Source organism: Camelus ferus, chromosome 11, assembly GCF_009834535.1.
Source record: "Camelus ferus isolate YT-003-E chromosome 11, BCGSAC_Cfer_1.0, whole genome shotgun sequence".
NCBI lineage: Eukaryota > Metazoa > Chordata > Mammalia > Artiodactyla > Camelidae > Camelus > Camelus ferus.
Window position 1 is genome coordinate 9,207,477 of NC_045706.1, and position 20,520 is coordinate 9,227,996.

General features: G+C 35.5%; 1 protein-coding gene across 9 annotated transcripts in view; it reads left to right on the forward strand.

The window, feature by feature from the left end:
* ATE1 (arginyltransferase 1) overlaps positions 1 to 20,520 on the forward strand; it is a 171,886-nt gene that overhangs the window by 57,208 nt on the left and 94,158 nt on the right. For all 9 annotated transcript variants that reach the window (XM_032490746.1, XM_032490743.1, XM_032490740.1 and 6 more), the window contains one exon: positions 5,054 to 5,086. In XM_032490746.1, coding sequence (XP_032346637.1) covers positions 5,054 to 5,086 — 33 coding nt within the window. The remainder of the gene's footprint in view (positions 1 to 5,053; positions 5,087 to 20,520) is intronic.

Here is a 20,520-nt window from a genome sequence, read left to right on the forward strand (position 1 = left end):
TGTACAACATAATGATTTGACTGACGTATGTCTTGAAATGATGATCTCAGTAAGTTTAATGAAGATTCATCATCTCATACAAAATTAAAGAAATAAAAAAAATTTTCCCTGCAATGAGAACTCTTAGGATTTACTCTCTTAAAAACTTTCATATATAACACTCAGCAGTGTTAATTATATTTATCATATTGTACATTACATCCCTAGTACTTACTTTTTGATTGCCTTCATCCAGTTTCCTCTCCCCCACCCCTTCCTCTGGTGATCACAAATCTGATCTCTTTTTCCATGAATTTGTTTGTTTTTGAAGTATAATTGACCTACAACACTGTGTTAGTTCCTGTTATACAACACATGATTTGATATTTCTGTCATTTCAGAATAATCACCATGATAATCTTAGTTATGATCTGTCATTACACAAAGATATTACATAATTATTGGCTAAATTCCCCACACTGTATATTTCATACCTGTGACTCATTTATTTTGCAACTGGAAATTTTGTACCTCTTAATCTCCCTTACCTATTTTTTACTCCCTCCATCCCTTCCCCTCTGGCAACCACCTGTTAGTTTTCTATAATTCTTTCTGTTTATGTTTGTTCATTTGTTTTGTGTTTTTTTTTAGATTCCACATATAACTGAAATCATACAGTATTTTTCTTTCTTTGTTTGACTTCACTTAGATTAATACCCTCTAGGTCCATCCATTTGTTGCAAATGGCAAGGTTTCATTTTTTATGGCTGACTAATATTCCATCATGTGTGTGTGTTTGTGTGTGTGTATTATCACATCTTCCTTATCCATTCATCTATTAATGGGCACTTATGTTGCTTCCATATCTTGGTTATTGTAAATAATGTTGCAGTGAACATATGGGTACATATATCTTTTTGAATTAGTGTTTTTGTTCTCTTTGAATAAATATCTGAGTGGAATTGCTAAATCATAGGGTTCTTCTATTTTTAATCTTTTGAGGAACCGCCATACTGTTTGCCTTCATGGCTGCGCCAGTTTACATTCTCACCGACTGTGCACATAGATTCCCTTTTTTCCACATCTTTGCCAACCCTTTTTATTTGTTCTCTTTTTGGTAATAGCCATTCTAATAGGTACGAGGTGATACCTCATTGTGGTTTTGATTTGCATTTCCCTAATGATTAATGATGTTGATCACTTTTCATGAGCTGTTTGGCTTAAGTTTTCTTCTAGACATTTAAGTCTAGAAGAACTTACATTTATCTTACATTTAAGTCTTTAATTCATCTTAAATTTATTTTTGTGTGTGATGTGAGAGTAGTCCAGTTTGATTCTTTCACATATAGCTGTTCGGTTTTCCCAGCACCATTTGGTTAAGAGGCTGTCTTCTCCCTTTGTATATTCTTTGATTTTTGCCATTTTGATTACAGTGTGTCTGTATGGTCTTCTTTGGGTTGATCCTGTTTGGACTGCCTGTGCTTCCTGGACCTAGATGTCTGATTCCTTTCCCAGGTTAGGGAAGTTTTCAGCTATTTTGTCTTAAAATATGTTCTCTGCCCCTTTCTCTCTTCTCCTTCTGGGACCCATATAATAAGAATGTTAGTACATGTAATGCTGTTACAGAGGTCTCTTAAACTGGCCTAATTTCTTTTTACTTTTTATTCTTTTTTCTGTCTTCCAGCTTGCTGGTTCTTTCCTCTCTGTCATCTCATCTACAGTTGATTCCGTATAGTGTACTGTTTATTTTAGTTAATGTATTCTTTATCTCTGTTTGGTTCTTTTTTATATTTATATTTTCTCTTTGTTAAAAACATCTAACTTCTCGCTCTGTTTATCCATTCTTCTCCCGAGTTCTTTGAGCATCTTTATGATTATTACCTTGAGCTCTTTATCAGATAGATTGCTATCTCCACTTCACTTAGTTCTTCTGGGGTTTTATCTTATTCTTTTGTTGGAAACATATTCCTCTGTCACCTCATTTTGCCTTATTTGCTGTTTTTATTTCTATGTATTTGGTAAGTTGGTTTCATTTTCCTCCTCTTCCAGGTACAGCAAAGGAGACACTCTCACAAATGAAAGTTTTGTACATTTACCAATGTAAATGTTTCTTGTGAAGGAGCAACTCCTACTTGGTTTTCAGAGTTTTTCCTAATTCTGCTGTTTCTTAGAAAATAACCAGCTTAAAATAATATTCTAAAGGGACACATTTTGGGGTGGCGAATTCTGCTCCCCTGCCTTATAACAAGCTCTATTTTTTAGAGAAGTTTTAGATTCACAGTAAAATTGAGCCATTTTTTAATACTGATCTGACATCATGGTGGTATTTGTTAAAAGATATGTATTTCTTCTGTCAGTTTCAGTGTATATGCAAAATGTATTTTGCAATTATATTTCCTTTTTGTGGTTGTTCTGAGTATTAATTACTTGTACTAAATATAATATGTGTCATTTCATCAGGAAAGAATTTACTAAGTAATTTGACTGAAGGGAAATCACAGTGGCTTTTTCTGGTGCACTAATTGAGATGAAACATTTTTCAACCTTTTTCATGTCCTGTGTATAGGATAGTGAACATCTGCCCTGTAATTTGTTATTCTGTTTATACTGCTTTGCAAACTAAGAACTTTATATATTTCATGTTTTGGCAGCTTCAAACAAGAAAAAAATTTTTAGGTCTATTTTGAAAAGGCTGCAACAGGAATGTTACATATATACATAACAAAGATGTGTGTAAGTTGTTGGAGCTTCAAGCAGACAATAGTTTTCTTGCAGAGTATTTATATGCTACTCTATCATTATTTAAAGTGACTTCTGTCGATGAAAAATTAATCAGCCTAGTCGATCTAAGAAACAAATGGAAAATTTTATTCGAGCTAAATTGAGAATTATAACTCCAGGTACAGCCTCTCAGAAAGCTCTGAGAACTCTTCTGCCAATTAGAAGTCAAAGCACAGTTATATAAGTTTTTTGACATAGGAGGCTGTACGGTAAATGATGTATTGTTGACAGTTTACACGATCCAGATCTATAAGTACAAAGTGGTGGGTCGTGCGACCCCCTTACAAGAGCAGGAAGGAATGTTGTCTTTTAAGCAGTTGTCTTACTGGTATAGGAGGTGTTGCTTCTTATTGTTGAGCGGATATTTCTGCCCACGGGGGAGGTTTGGCCGATGCATAATGCAGACACACAGTGCACAGCAGAGGGGAGAGAGGAGGCCAAAGGGCAGAGAAAAACTTATGTTTTAATTTTTCTTATGTTGCCATAAAACGTGAATTTTATCTCACACTTCCGTCATAATTGATGCATTAATTATGACTGAACCATACTACTTCTAAATTCTAAAGTATAGCGTGTATAATATAGTTAGCATGCACATATTGAAGAAAAGCATAGAAAAAACACTACAGTAGTAAATTTCTCATTTTAAAATGAAGATTCACCATGCTTCATTTTTCTCCACTATTAAAACTGGATAGTCTTTCAGTGGTTACTTTTTGCCCTTGGGAGGAAGTGTAGATGTCATTTTGTGCTGGGCTATTATAAAAAGAATCCAAGACAACAGACGTTGCACTTTAAATTTCAGTAGAATTGTGTGCTTTATATCAGCATTATGAAAATTTAAAATTTGGTATATCTTGCACTTTCAGAAAGTTCTTTTTAATAGTTAATTGAATTGCATATTAATATTATATAAATTAAGGAAAGAATCTCACAGTGTCTGTATTTTAGTATACCCTGTCGTCTAAGGCCTAGATGATACTAGGTAATTACTTGGCTTTGGAGTTCACTACTAATGTTTTAGGAATGTATTTGCTTTAGTTTTGGTGGAAGGAAGTGTCTGATATACTTTTTCAACTTTATTATGGAAAACTTTAAACATTCACAAAGTAGAGAGTCGTGCACTGAGTCCTCATATATTCATCTCCTATCCTCACTGGTTTAATATAAAGGCTCTCCTTGTTTTATCTGCACACTCCCTACCATCCCTTTCCTCCTGAACCCCCAGTGATTTTGAAGGAAATCCCAGACATCATGTAATTTCACTGAGAAATATTTCGGTGTGTATCTCTAAAAGAGAATCAAATTATCTGTATTCCCAGGGAGAACTAGCTGGCTTTGTTGTGGAGAGGAAGTTGAAGAGTGCTTGGAAACAGGCCTGCCCCTGCGTTTTATTGTAGTTAATTTCCATTCAGAAAGATCCAGGGTTTATACTACTTTATTATTACAATAAGTCTCAAAAGATTTCAAATGTTGATTTTGTAAATAACATCTCAGAAAACATGAATTACCATCATGAAAATGTATGAAGTTATGTGACAGTCCTTATTTCAGAGCTAACCTACAATTTGCTTTGTCATTTTTTTCATGGCTTCTCCCCCCTCCAAAATTTGTTCCTTTATTTAAATACCATGAAAGAGTCAGCAGGTTAATACTTAGTTTCAGATGAAATTTATAAAACTCTGTTTCAGAGAAAGAGAGAGCAGAGAGAAAAAAATATGCATATGGGGCTGAAAAAAAGAGGAAGGGCAGAACAGGGTAAACATCATAGGCTGGGTACCAAATTGTGGGGAGGGAACTCCTTTCATCCACCCTCACTCACCCAACCTCCTTTCTTGGTCTTGACTGTTTAATTTCTCTCCCTTCTTGGTTTCTCCTTTGATTTGCATATTTTTCTTCTCTTGGCATGTACTTAACTTTGCCTCTGGCATTTATGATCAGGAAGATTGCTGATTCTTCTCTTGGGGAAGGTTTTATTATGTAGGGGTTGTGAGATAAAATTTTAAAGAACAAAATATTTTAAGACTAGTTTTGTTGTGCTTTATCTGTTTTTGTACAGAGTTTTAAAAATGTTTCTTTAAGTTAATTCAAATAGTTGGGTACCTACTATGGGCTAGATTGAACTTTTCTATATTTTGTGAATGAATTATACAGTGTAAGACATTATATACAGACATTTAGGTTTACTCTATGTGCTCCTTTTGAAAAATTTTGTAATAATTTTTCATTTTTTGTTCTCTTTTGCTGCTCTTTTATTGGATGAAACTGATTCTATTCAAATGTGATTCTGCAGTTCACCAGATTCCTTTGCAACTCACCTTTGGAGGTAAGAGTTTACCCACTGACCTTAATACTAGAAGTGCTAGTTGAACATCATTCTTGGTATCTTTTGTGAAGCATTCATTTGATAATTTGAGTGATCTTTTTTGTCATGATATATTCTTCAATACCAGTAATGAGATGAATGCAGACTTTGTTTTATAAGAACTCCTATAAGTTACAGAGCTATCAACCTTCATAACAGGTTGTCGCCTCTTTTTAAGTACATTTTCTTTTTAATTGGTAGAGTGAAATCATTCCATTTTGAAGAGCCTTATGGTATTGCCTTACTCCCATGACTGTCTCACCCTGGCCTTATCCTCTGTGAACTGCCCTAGTGTGGAAGGAGAGCCGGAGAGGTCTGGGCAGAGGCTGTCTCAGGGAGGTTTCAGTTGATTTGAGAGCGCTTTTTAAAATCCATGAATTAATTAGCGAAGAGCAAAGGATTTACCTTTAATTGAACTTCATTGTAACACAGGCACTATCCTAGGTGCCCAGTTCACTTTCTCATCTAATCCTCGTTAATGATAACCCGAGAACCAGATGTCAGTGTGAGCTGTGGCTGATAAGGAATTACTTGGAGAAGATGGGCGAGACTTTGGGAAAGGAGTGGGAAAGAGGAGGCATCCGGATGTGTAGAGGGACATTGATACTACTTTTGCCTATATTAAGACATAAACGCAGAATGCAAAATTATACGTGCAAATCTCAATTTAAAAACAATTTAAGCATACAGAAATTAGTTAGAAAGGAGATAAACAAAATGTTAACGTTAACTACAAAATGTTTTACCTCTTGCTCTTCCCATGAAGAAGTCACTTGGGGGAGAATGGGATACCTTGGTAGGTTTTAAGTGATGGCTCTTGTAGTCAGTGTTTGATTGAGATGAACGTGAGGGAACTCTCTGACTGATGTGGGAACAGGGTCTTGTCTTGGAAGAAAAGGGACTGGTAGGAGCTTAGATGAAGAGATAATGTTGATAATGCTTAAGGCTGGCCTCTAATTTAAGTAAGAGCTGAGGGGAGTAACCAGAAATAGGAGTTTTGAGCAGACGGCAGTGAGGCTGGGCTAGCTTACCTCCACAGGTATAAATACGGAGGACCGGAGCTTGATGTGCACTTCACTGGGGCAGAGTAGCGGTTTGGAGATGTTACTAAACAATGGCAAAGATGCTTTTAAGTAGACCTCACTGATACACTTTCCCTAGATGTAAGCTCAGAGAGGACCGCGTTTTTCTTGCTTCCTTATGTGTCCTTGTATAGTTAATACTACACAGGAGGCACTGAATAAGTATTTGTTGAAAGAATAAATAAGTAATCTAGGTACAGTACAGTTGAGGCTAAAAGTAGTATGCTTTTTTCTGTAATTTGACAGGATGCAGCTGAAAGCACACAAGGTCTAATATTTCTGTTTCAATGTGGTTAATAGTCTGTTTTCTTAGCTAGATTGTAGCTACTTAAGATCAGTGTCTGTCTTTTTCCAAAGGATGCTCTCAGGTATAAATAGGACTTGGAATGGTGCCAACCGTACACCTAGAGTTGTACCAAACATGTTTTTAAATTACATCTTATTATTCAGGTTAAATATTGGGGATCTTTGTGTAGAAGCTTTAATCTTTGGTGAAAAGTAGATGGGAAAGTATCATGATCAAAGTTTAGTGATCGTTCCTGCATTTCCTGTCTGATCTGCTTTCTCCATTTAATGACCTGGAGCTGTATTTTACCTCGGCTAAATTGATCTTTTTCCTTTCTGGGCTTGTGGACATGGAGGAGGAAAAATAAAATAAAAGATGGCTAATGTGCTTTTCTTTTCTTGAAGTATTTGGGAAATACTTTGAGGGCATACTGTTGATATGTTTCTAGCCTGGAATTTCACAGGGGCCACTGGATGGCATGGTTGGTGCTGCTACCCCCAGATCTCCAGCAGCACTGAGCTCAGGATTCTGCTCCTTTGCTACCACACAGAACCTGAGATCCAAAGCAAAGCAAAGCAAAGGCAGGAGAATGTTGAGAGTCTCTAAACGTTTAAAATGGTGCTATTAAGCTTATGCTTCAGCTGGAGAAGGAAAATTGCAAACATGGTAAGTACCCAGATACCTTACCTAAGTTTGAATACAAGAAAAATAATTCAGGTAGAGACAATAAAATACATGAGGTTTGCAGTTGAATATGAAGGTGACTTTTAGTTTCATTCTGTCCACAAAACTACTGTGAATGACCCATGTCCCTTTGCTGTAAGTCCTAAACAGTTAACTGCCCCTGGGATCTAACGAAATTGTCAGGTTATAGTAATTACATCAGTAATTTGATCTGCTGTCATTTGAATGGAGCCATGTGTGGAGAGTCAGTTACTTCCCTCTGTGGGGCTGACCCTTTTACATTCCTGTGAGCTGAAGACTAATAGAGCTCATTAAGCTTTATAGGAAAAGAGCTTTTATCACCTCGTCAAGTCAGGCCACATACTTCCATTATATTCCTAATTTCACGTGGCTCTGTAGTTGGTGATGTGCGTTCCCCTGCTAGGTTTACGTCGGATCTCTCCCTTACAGACATTTTTATTGACATTTCTAAGCCTGAATTACATTTTGTGTGGCACCACATACAGATGTCTTCAATTAAATGTAGGTAAATAAAAGGGATTATGTATCAGAGGCTAAAAGATTCTTGAAATTCTCTTCTAAGTCTGAGTTTGCCAGCCAGTCCAGTAGGGTGCAGTCTTATCATCATTTTGGAGGTAGAGAACCAGGGAAGAGGCATTTGTGAGAAAAGTTAAATCATTTGGGAATGTGGGTCACTTAGGATTCTCTTCAAGGATGTCCTAGTCCTTCATTCCAGGTCAATTGGAATCTTTTTCATTAGCAGTTACCAGTTTTTCGAGAAGTTGCAACTGTAGTATATGGGAGTACTATGCTTATATGCTTATATTATTTTAATTTTCACAGGATGTCTATGAGGTAATTATTTCCAGTTTCTTTATGAAGAAAATTGAGCCCTAGAGAGGTAGTTTGGTTGAGTTCACTATTGCAGCTACTAGTATATGACAGCAATAAGCTTTGAGAGTCTAACATTACATGAAATGATGACAGTATTTTTTGAAGGAAGACAGTGGTACGTTTCAGGTGTGCCAGCCTTGGCGCTGTTGCCATTTTGGGTTGGATAAGTCTTTTTTTGTGGGCGCCGTCTTGTGTGTTGTGTGGTTCTTAGCAACATCTCTGGCCTCTACCCAACAGATGCTAGTAGCATCTTCCCCATGAGTTGAAGCAAAATGTCTCCAGACTTTGCCACATATCCCTGTTAACAACTACTGCCCTAGAGCAGCCTTAACAAAAAAGAGCAGAGAGAGTTAATAATCCAATGGTGATGACAGTAGCAATGATAACATGTTTTCAGACTCACAAAAGGTGGAAAAAAGGAACGGTGAACAAAGGACAGGTGAGACAAATAGAAAAGAGAGCAAAATGGTCCACTTAAACTCAGCCATGTCAATTAGTACATTAATTATAAGTGATCTAAGCCAAAAATCTGCTGTATGGAAATGTTTTATATCTACTCTGTCAAAAACATGTGTGTATCCACTGGTCATACACAGCCACTGAACTCTTCAGGAACTGAATTGAAAAACTTTTAAATTTTAATTAACTTATGTAGCCACATGTGACCAGTGGCTATCCTGTTGGATATAGTACAGGTCTAAACACTCCAAATGAAAGTCAGAGATTGTCAGACTAGATAAAAGAAAAAAAGCAAAATCTACCTTAAATATGAAGATATGAATATGTTTAAAGTAAAAGGCCAGAGTAAACTATACCAAGTGAATACTAATAAGAAAGTGGAGTGACTATTCATACCTAACAAAATAGACTCAGGGCAAAGACTTTTAACAGAAGGAAAGATGGACATTTCATAATGATAACATGGTCAGTTCATCAAATGAAGACACAGCAATCTGAAATGTTTTTCACTTAATAACAGAACCTCAGAATACATGAAATGAAACCTAATGGAACTGAAAGGAGAAATAGTCAAATCCACAGCTATGGTTGGAGACTTTAGGACAACTTTCTCGGTAATTGATAGAACAATTAGACAGAAAATTGCAAGGAATATAGAAGATTTGAACAAAACTATCACACAGTTCTACTTAGTTGGTATCTATTGAACACTGTACCCAACAATGAAAAAATACATATTTTTTCAAGTACTCAGGGAATGTTCCCTAAGATAGATCATGTGCTGTACCATTATGCAAATCTCAGTAAACTGAAAAAGATTGAAATAATCTCTGTTCAAAATGGAATTTAATTAGAATCAATAACATAAGGAACTCTCATAGCTTAGTAATAAGACAATGTAGTTTAAAAACTGGATAAAAGATTTGATTATATATTTCACCATGAAGACACAAAAATGGTTAATAAGCACAAGATGCTTGCCATTCATTAGGGAAATGCAAATTAAAACCACAATGAGATACCAATATAAACCCACTAGAATGGCTATAATCAAAAGACAATAAGTGTTGGAGAGATATGGAGAAATTGGAACCCTCGTATGTTGCTGGTGGGAATGTTAAATAGCATAGCCACATTTTGGCAGTTCCTCAGAATATTAAATATGTATGACCCTGCAACTTCACTCCTAAGTGAAACGAAAATATACGTCCAAACAAAGACTTGTATGTGAACTCTCACAGTAGGGTTATTCATGATGGCCCAAAGCTGGAAACAGTTCATATGTCCGTCGGCTGGTGAATGGATAAGCAAAATGTGGTGTTACCATACTAATACTATTCAGCAATAAAAAGTACTTTAGATGGCTCTGGTAGATATCAAGAAGTCACCAGTGGCCAGAATTGGGAAGAGGGAATGGCTGTTACCTAAACTGGGTCCTGTAGAAATGACGGGAGTTTGCAGAGGTAGCAGTGGAGGGGTGAGGTACGTATAAGGTTGAGTTGCTAAACTTGGATACCTTTTTGCCAAGTCAGTCTTCCTTTAGCAAGTAGTGGTGTTCATCATTACTCCAAGGATCTTTCCATTGTGTTAAAAATTGAGGTCATCTGCCTTGACAATTTTCATTGCCCATTAGATGTGCATGAATACTTAAGAAAATGTTTGAATGGTAAATCCTGGCATGGATTAGTTTCCATGGGGATGTCAGTCTTGCTTGATGTTGGCAATCATTGAGTTCTAAATAAAAATATCAGTTTGGATGGTCACCGTGGGATGTTTTTTTCCTTCTATAAGAAAGATTGGAAAAGCAGGAGCCTCAAATTGAATTGACATTTAGTGAGGGCTCACGTTAGGATAATCACTCTTGATTCTGAGGTGTTCGTTGCAGTGCTCAGTACATACTGACTGATCTGTAGAATTGACAGGTTTTGGATTCTATTACTTTTCCTTTTGAGTGTTTAGATAGTATCTCACTAAAAGTCTTTGTTGGATGTTTAGGATTGGATATATAAAGAGAAATATAAATAAAGTACAAGGAAATGTCAAAGTAAACAGTTACCAGGTTAACATCTTAATTTCTATTTGTTCTACAGTAAAAATGCAGCAGATATAAATAAATTCCTATTTCTGTCATATTTATTGAAAACATTTAATGTAAATCTGTCCTCATTTATTTATGCTTAAAGTTCATTAGTTTTTTTTGTCATTTCAGAGCTGCTAGTTTTTGAAGCATTTTAGTTCCTTAGAATTCAATCATTGAGAAATACTTTTCTTGATTCATACTTTGGTTTGGTAAATTGCTGAAGTATCTCAATTCATTTTGTTGAACAGGACATGTTAATATATTTTAATTGTGTGTTAATGGTGTACTACAGAAGCAGTGTCCACTGAGATGAATACTGAACTAAAAGTTACGAATTCTGGATCCTTCTTAGCATTCTCCTAAATTGGCTCTGTGATCTTGGGCAAGTTCCTTAATCATCTTGACCCTCACTTTTTCACTTATAAAGTGAGTGAGTATGTCAGATGAAGATGTCCCTCAAAATTTAGCCAACATTTTTAACATATTTTATAGCTTCTTTAAAGACTCAGGTATTTTAAAACAGGCAAATAAAATAAACTTCCCCTAACCTTCAAGTTTTGTCCTTTACTATGCTTTTATGTTCTGAAGCAAGTTGACATTTTACACAGAACAGTTCTGCTTACTTTTTTAAAAAAATAAAAACAAGTCTTATCCTATTACCTTGCATACACAAATGCTATTTCTCTTACTTTTGTCCTTAAGATGGTCTCAACCATCCATATTAATTACATTTTTAATAAAGTGATAACTTCTGTTTCATAGAGAGAACTTGAGAGGGAGGTAATTGAGAACTTCCTGTTGTATATAAGCAGTTTAGCAGACTGAGAAAGTGAATAAATACAAACATCACAGCTTTCCTACACATCCCTTTTACACCTCAGAGTGACAGAGATGAACATGTTTATTGACATGACCCAAAGATACAGCCATTCTGTAGCATGTGGAAATAAGAAGAAAAAATATATAAGCTTAAAATTATGCTCATTGTTTCAGTGTTCATTCTTACTTAGAAGTTCCCAAGGCATCCAAAGGTTATACATTAAATTTATTGATTTATATTAATCCACATTTAAAAATTATATAAATGTCTTAAATTATGTTTAAGCCAACACAAAACATAAAAATATTGTTGGTTGCTCCACATTAATAATCATGAGGGAAATGCAAGTCAGAACCACAAAGACATACCACCTTCACACCCAATAGGATGGCTATTAACCAAAAAACCAGAAATCAATAAATGTTGGCATGGATGTGGAGAAATTGAAACCCTTCTGCATTGCTAGTGGGCAGGTAAAATGCATGCAGAGGTGCAGCCTCTACCGAGAACAGTATGGCAGTTGCTCAAAGAATTAAAAATAGAATTACCATATGATGCAGCAGTTTCTCTTCTGGCTATCACACAAAAGAATTTAAAGAGGGACTCAGATATTGTGCGCCAGTGTCCACAGAAGCACTATTCGCACTAGCTGAAAGGTAGGAGCGGCCCAGGTGTATATGGGCAGGTGAATGGATAAACAAATTGTGTAGAATGAATATTATTCAGCTCTAAAAAGAAAGGACATTCTGACACATGCTACAACATGGACAAACCTTGAGAACATGTTAAGTGAAATAAATAAGCCAGTCACAAAAGGGCAAGTACTGTATGATCCCACTTAGCTGAAGTACCTAGAGTAGTCAGATTCACAGACCGACCGTAGAGTAGTGGTTGCTGGGGGCTTAGGGAGGGAAGTAATCGGGAGTTACTGTTCAGTGGCTACAGACAATCAGTACAGGATGAAAATGTCCTGGGGATGGATGGTGGTGGTAGCTGCACAACAGTGTAAATGTACTCAATACCTCAGGATTGTACACTCAAAAGATGTTGAAAATGTAAGTTTTATGTTACGTGTGTTCTACCACAATTTAGCAAATATTTTAAAATGTCAGAATTATAATTTAATTCAGTTGAACACAAATTTTGATTTTTCAAAATCTTAAGCATTGTATAGAAATAGTGTTAACTTTTTTGATTGATAAACCAGTAAGTAGTTTTGGAAGTTTAGTTAAACTGGTCTTTTCATTACAAAAAACAAAACAAAAACAAAGCTTCATATATTCTTTCTAAAATCTATCATATATTACACTTAATACTTATAAATCTGAGAAAAGACATGACTTTTTTCTTTCTTAAACCAAAATTATTAAACCAGTTTAATTTATCTTAAAAATGTTTCTGAGCCAGCAATTTCTTTTTTTTTTTTTTAATTTATTTTTGTATTTTTTGTTGGGGAAGGAGATAATTAGGTTTATTTATTTATTAATTTATTTAATGGAGGTACTGGGGATTGAACCCAGGACCTTGTGCATGCTAAGCATGCTCTCTACCACTGAGCTGTACACTCCCCATCAAGCTAGCAGTTTCTTTACTTTCTGTGAAGTTGGAGAATATTAGATTTATATAAATGCTCACTTATATCTGTAAATCAGTTTTACAGAACTCTTCTAAGAGGTGTAATAGTGTGATTTATTAATACTCTCTGGATGTTGGAAAATATTTCATGTACAACAAGAAGTAAAGATTTTTCTGAATTATAGACTCACAGTCATGTAGAGAGCTCTTAGTTTCAGTTCTAAACTTGAGCTACAGGTCAGAAGTAACCACAGAAACCAACGAGGTTCAGAACTCAGAGAGCTGTTCTCCTTAATTGATTGAACTCACAAATAAAGAAACAGACGAAAAACTAACAAACCACATTCTCTGTCTTCTCTCATCCAACAGAGAATAGATCTCCATCATCCATCCAACAGGGACTATGAACCAGATTTAACTATTGCTGCCAGTAGTGGGGATAACTTACTGGTTATAAAACATAAACAAAAGCACAAAATCAGAAGAGAGGGAGAAAAAGACTTAGAGAAACAGCAAAGTTAGAGCTCTGTCACTGCAGGGGAGTCTCTTTGAGAGTCAAGAAAAGACAAACAAGAAAAGACATGCTAGGCTTAACATACTGTGAGGACACTTATAAATTACTTAGGTTCATCATGTAAGTCAGTTCACTTGAGCTTCTCGGTGGGTGACCTCCAAAACTGTTAAACTATAATTTGCAAAAAGTTAAAATCATGACCTTCATACAGCTACAGCATGAACACATTAACATGACAAATTTTGTTTTGACTCATTAATTAATGCAAGAACCAGTAAGACTTTAGAGCTGGGTCAAGGAGCACGTGTGAAGATATATATATATATCTATATATATATATAGATATATATATATATGTCTGTTACGTATCTGCAAACAGTTTAATAAAAGGTTGAGATGAGATTACTAAGTTAGATAAATAACCACTGGTTATTGTCTTACAGGGCATTAAACTGTAACCTTTTGGGTTATTTGTTCCACCAGACAGAAGTCTGTAAGTTAACCTCTACCCCAACTAAATTGAAAAATAACTCAGTCAAGAGAAAATCAAGTCCAGAGCTGCACTCAAAGAACAGCCAGCAATTTCTTTGGCCTGTGTCAAATTTCACCTATTAACCACCTATTTAACACTAGGAATTCCTCAACTTTGAATTTTAAGACTTTTTTGATTATACATTAATACATGTTATTAAAAATAACACTATTTCAAAAAATACAGAAAATGGAAGAATAAGAAAAAAATCACTCATAAGCTCTCTACTAACAATATTAGATTTTTTCCCCTTTTTTACAAGTTTGTGTGTTACATACACAGAAATTTTTCATATGATTGGAATCATATATCTCATTTTATACTTTTATATTTTTACTTAACTTGGAGAAATATTTACAGTGTTATTAAAAAATCTTGGTAAACATAGTTTTTAATTCCTACATAATAGTTCTTCATATGAATTACTGTAGCTTATTTTATTTTATAATTTTTTTTTGAATTTGTCTCTTTCTCCCCAATTTGGAAGTGAATAGAAGTTGTTATAACATGTCATGGTCTTATTTAATAAGAGCTGATTAAAATTTTCAGGTTAGATGCTGCTGAGTATTTTTTGTTGAGAGTATCAGCAGAAATTGAGGTAGATAGTATAAAGAGTTTTTTCCTTTTTAATGACTGGATAATCTTCACTAACTCAGGGATTCTGATGAAATTGAGGCCTTTAGATGCTTACCTAGCGTAAAGTACCTTATTGCAACCTGAGACAGTTGGGTGAATGGGAGCAGCACATGAATTCTTAGTATCTGGAGGCTGTAAAAACTGTCCCTTATTTTACTTAGTAAAATTAACTTTTATATATTTCCTTTGTGAACAGAGAAAGTGTTTCTTAAAAAAGAATAACAAAATATTGTTACTTTTACATGTACTTTTTTTTCTTTTTTGAGGATCGTTAAAATTTAATTGTCGTCAGATTGAAATACAGGTGATAATTGGAAATAATTGCATTAGAATAACCCTGCATAGACTAAAATTTTTGGTGCCGTCTTATTACAGAGTTAGCAATATTTAATTTATAAATATATGAAACTAAGACAATTGAATGTTTTGAAGGTTATGATCAGTAAATTTGGTTCCTGTAATATAACGTGGACTGTAAAACGTTGATACCCAGTGTGATATCAAATCAGAGTACTTGTAATTTGTGTTAACTGTCAGAATCAGCAAAGAAAAAAGTAACCTCAAAATGCAAAATATTGCTTGCTGGTGGAGATTACACTGGATATTGGTAGCTAAACCCATCAGGTAATGTTCCCAACTAGTTGAACACTATAGTTGTCTTTTCAGGAGAAGGGATTTTGCCAGGGGAACAAGAATTCATTGAATAGCAGATCTGTTGTTCTGTGGAATGTTCTTTGTTGGGAACTACATGTCCAACCAGCACGTGTTTTCTCAGAGTTGGCTTAATTTCACATACTTTGGACATCAACTGGAAACAAGGTTGGAGTCTTTTTCCAGGTAGACGGTTGTATCTACCGTACGGTACAGCTGTGAACCAGGAAGTGTGTTAGTTTTGGTAGCTATCTTTAGTGTACTGATTGTCTGCCAGAAAAATTGGGAATTGATTGCATTCAGTTTTTTTTTTTTTTAATTTGTAGACTTTATCTTTTAGAGCACTTTTAGATTCACTGCTCTTAAAGGGGAAAGTGCAGGGAGTTTCCATATATCCCCCTCCCTGCACAGGATGTTGACAGTGGAGGAGGCTGCATCACAGGGGTGCATGCATTCAGGTTTTAAATAACTTACACAAAACTATGTGATATATTAACCATGAGTATTGCTGTTTGTATTTTACAGATTAATTATTATCTTAAATTTCTTAATTATAGACTATACTATTTCAATTCGGTTTTGGGGTCTTTTTTTTTTTAAAAGAGATCATGTAAATTTTGATACCATAGTGGTTTACCACACTTTTGGGATTCTGTTTTTAAAATGAATTCAAAGTTTATTGCAGTGTTTCATGAAACTACTAACAAAGGGCAAAACAGTTGCAGGAATTATTTTCAAACAGTGCATACTTCAGTCAGGTGCTTTGAATGAGTACCTCTGGGGGCCTCCGTAAACTTTAAAAAAATTTCGGAATACCAATGGTCAAATCGTAGGTTTTTGTGTAAACCAGTACAATTTAGTAGAGTTTCTTCTGGATGCTTTAGCAGGAAGGAGGACACAGCTTCTGCTCTCTTGAAGCTCCTGAAGCCTTTCACTGTTCCGGTCTTTGAACTCCCGAGCAGGTCCCCCCAGTGCTGTCCCTGGTGCCTGCAGTGTAACTCCCCCTTTGCCTGTTCCTTTGAATCTTAACAGTGTCTATGTTTTTAAGCATAACTGAGGAACATAGAGGCAGGTGGGTCAGGAGACAGGCGTACTTTATCAGAGTAAATATACACCCATTTTGGGGAGCCATTTAGCTGGGAGCCTGAATTGGCCCATTAATATTGATGTCGTTTCCACATAGTGCCTTTGGTATTGTACCACATAGCTCATTAATCACAGAAGCCATGCCATCCTTCCTCAATATTTAAGATGTGTTTCCTTTTGTATAGCTAGTGGTGAGCTTTATTGTTAAATTTTTCCCCTTATCAGCTAAATTTCTGAAATTGAGGAACTGCTGAAAAATACCTTTGCTTATTACTTCTTTCACTTATCTAAATTTTACTACAAGCTGTGGGTATGAGAAAGATAAACTGTTTATAAATATTGCTAGTCACATTACTGACTTATTGGTGAGGAAATTAAAGATAGTTGCTTTTAGATTAACCTTGCTATTAAATGAGCTACTAATGAAATTTCATAGACACAATCTTTTAGAATGTGTCATTCAGTCCCCTTTAAAACCAAAACCAAAACTGACTCAAATTTGCTAATAGTCTGCAAAGTGCTTTTATTTGTACATCATTATTTGTTTCTTATGACTACCTTTGAGGGTCGGCATAAAAGTGTGATTCTTGTTTTAAAAATGCAGAAATTGATACTTCTAAAAGAAGTTAACTTTCTGGCCATTTTGCCTTTGCAAGACAGTAAGTGTGTGGTGAGTGGAGTTAGGGCTCAGATCCGGGTATCTTGATTCCAGAGTCCTGAACTCAGGTCACTATAACCTGCTCCCTTTCTGTTTGCAGTTTACAGTTTATAGACTCCTTCTCTACCTGTATTTTAAAGATACATTTGTATGAGTGGTTCTCAAAAGTGTGGTCTTGTACTCCTGGTAGTCCAAGGCCCCATCCAGGGCTCTTCAAGGACTAAATTATTTTATTAGCCTTTTTCACTCTCGTTCTCATGTGAGTGTACAGGAATGTTTTCTGCAGGCTATGTGATGGCAACAAATTAAATGTAGAAGCAGATATGAGAAATCAGCTGTCTCTATAAACCAGACATTAAAGAAATTTGCAAAAATGTAAAACAGTGCCATTCTCCTCACTAATTTTTTTTTTTTTTTTTTTGGTTTGGAAACTACAGTAATTTTTAAACAAAATATATTGAATTAACATATGTTGGGTTTATTGTTATTTTTAAGTGAATTAACAAGTACATATTTTTGAAAGTCCCAGTTTTAATATCTGATACAGTAAGTACCTACTGATACAGTTCAATAAGCAAAAGTTCTTTGGGGTTCTCAGTAAGTACTCTAAATATACAGGGATTTTGAGACCAAGAAGTTTGAGAGCTGCTGGTTTACATGATACCGTGAGATATCGAGGCAGCACCACTGTTACTTTCCCTTTTTCAAATAGTTTGTGTAATTTCCTGCATAATCTGTCATTATCTCACCTTCTGTGTTTGTGGCAGTTGAAGAATATTAGCCATTACAAGATGTTAGCTAAGTAAGAGGTAAGAAATGCAACAATCCCAAGTATTGAAGTAGGATTCTCCAAGCAGTAAATAGAGAGTAGTCAGTGACTTGGGAAGGCCTCTCTAATACTGAGGGACTGAGCCCTTGGAATGTTAATTGAAGGGACGGAAAGTGACCTAGTGGAGGTGAAGGTGACAAATCAATGTAAGCTGACAGTTTAAATTTGCAATAGGGATAATTTCTAATTGCTACTCATGGACACGTGTAATCAATAGTATCCAAATAATAGCATGTGGAAGCATATGGCAAGATCAAGTTCAGTGAGTCTGGGTTTTAAGGATATTACTGAATGATTGGAGAGCCTTTCCAAGAATTCTGCTGATTTCTGATTTCACAGATTTAATTATTGTTCTTTCTGTTTTTATCTTCTTTACTCTGTCCCTCAAACTCCTGTGTTCTTTCCATATTTTAAAGTATTAAGTAATTTGAATTAAGGGATTTCCTTTGTGGGAAAGAAATTCTATTTATGGCAGTTTTATATCAGGTAGAAGAATAGAACCGATTGAACAGGTGTGTGTGTGTGCATAGACAGACATCAGGCATGTTAGTTATGTCAGTTCAGTGCGTGGTATTGGACACATAGTAGGTACTGACTTTTTCAGGATTTCCCAGCCAGAAGTGAGTGATTTGGGGGCTCTGGCTGTTCTAGCTGCAAAGAGAGCTGAGGGAATCAATATTTCAGGTTCAATTCCAGTCTATTTTCCATGGCTACTGGGTACTTATTGAAAAGCTTGAAAGTATAGACTGACTTACCAAATTGAGACTAGCAGATCATTGTTAACCAGCAGTGCTGATATCTCAGATGTATCTTTAGGAAAATAGCTTCCTTTACTTGAAGCATCTTCCACAATGGAGAAAAAGAAATCATTTATATTTAAATGTCAGAAAACATGTTGGAAAGAAAAGGAGTACAACAAGGCAAGTTTTAAGAAGAAGCAATTTTTTAACCATGCATTGAAACACTTTGTTATTCATGCTGCTATACTTACTGACTTGGATATACGAGGGATGTTTGAAAACTGAGTTTATTTAAATGTGTTTAAGTAGCTGATTGTCTTATTTAACATTGACTTAGGGGCTAGGAGCCAGTTTGTGGGTCATTTAATAACTCCATAGTTTTATGATCATTTTATTGCTTAACTGACTCTTGGATTTCAGGTTTCCTCAGGTGATGTGTTGGGGGTCAGAGTAGGTAGACACATGGCTTAGTCAGCCCAAATCTATATGAAGTGCTTTGCAGATCGGAAAGACCCTCAACTTCTGCATGAATTGAGAGATTGGAATAATGCCTGCAGTAGGGCAGACTGGTCATGACTGGACTCACAGGAGAACGAGCCAGTAAAGTAAATGAAAGCAGATTATTAAATGGGAGGTCAGGGAATGAGAAAAACAGTGAGAACTGGAAACTGAGAAGGTAGTTGCAGTTTGAAAAAAAAATTCTATTTGGTGCCACAAGTAGGACTGATTTATATTTAGGGTTAGCAGAATATATTGGTTATTTATTTATTGAGAATATGCTTATTGAGTCCATACTTATGTCCTTAATAAATACACTTTTAATGCATGAATGAATACACATTCGATTTAATGAGTCCTAGAATGATACACTAAACTGAAATCATGGAAAAATTTAGACTCACTTCAAAGTCATCCAATTAGCTTTTAACTTGGAGGTTTTCTGACATTTGACAGACTCCCCACCTTACACATCATGAACTGGCAGTCTCTCTGTCACTGCTGTGGTTGCTCTCCTGCACGATTATTTTTAAAGACAAGGAGCTTCATTCCTGTGAGCCTCAGGGCTTACAATTGAAAGATGGTTTTCATAAAATTTAATAATATGTAGGAATTTGTTTATTTTTTATTACATAGTTGGAGCATTCTAGCTTCTGAGACAGGTAATTAGGCTTAAAGTCTATCAGCAATTTGGAGTATTGACGTTAATTCAGGTGTTGTAGTTACAACAGGTTGATACCCTTTCTTTTTTCCTTTTGTATAATACTTCTGTTTGCTTACCTGTTCTACTCTTCAAACTGTATCTGTTCTAGAGAAATAGTAATGACTTTTTAAAGAGCAATACTGTATGTGACAGTGAATGCTAAAACCAGGGGTTGACATAATTTATTATTATAGTTAGTGGAAGCTCTTAAAAGGTTAAAGGTGTGTTTATTGCCAAAACGACATTTTAAATATAGCAGTGGAAGTTTTAGAAATCACTGATGCTGCTAGCACCTCAGTAATTTTTTTTATTTGTTGTTGACCTTGATCGCCTGTACAATTACTTTTCCTCCCTTTCCCATACTGTACTTTTTGGAAAGAAGTCACTGTGTGCAGCCCACAGGTAGGTTGGAGGCAGTTATGCTCTCCTACCTTTAGGCAGAGTATCTACGTAAGCTTTTTGGAATTCTTCTGCATTAGAGATTTGTCTCTTCTTCCTCATTCATTGGTTTATTCAGTCATATATATCAGTATGTACTCATGGACAATTATTTTGTATTTTGGGTTATAATCCAATACTACTTTATTTTCTTGCTTAAATTGTTCCAGCTTTGGCCATCGGGGGCTCTTTCAATTGACTGCTGTGCCTCTTTGATATGCCTCATTGTG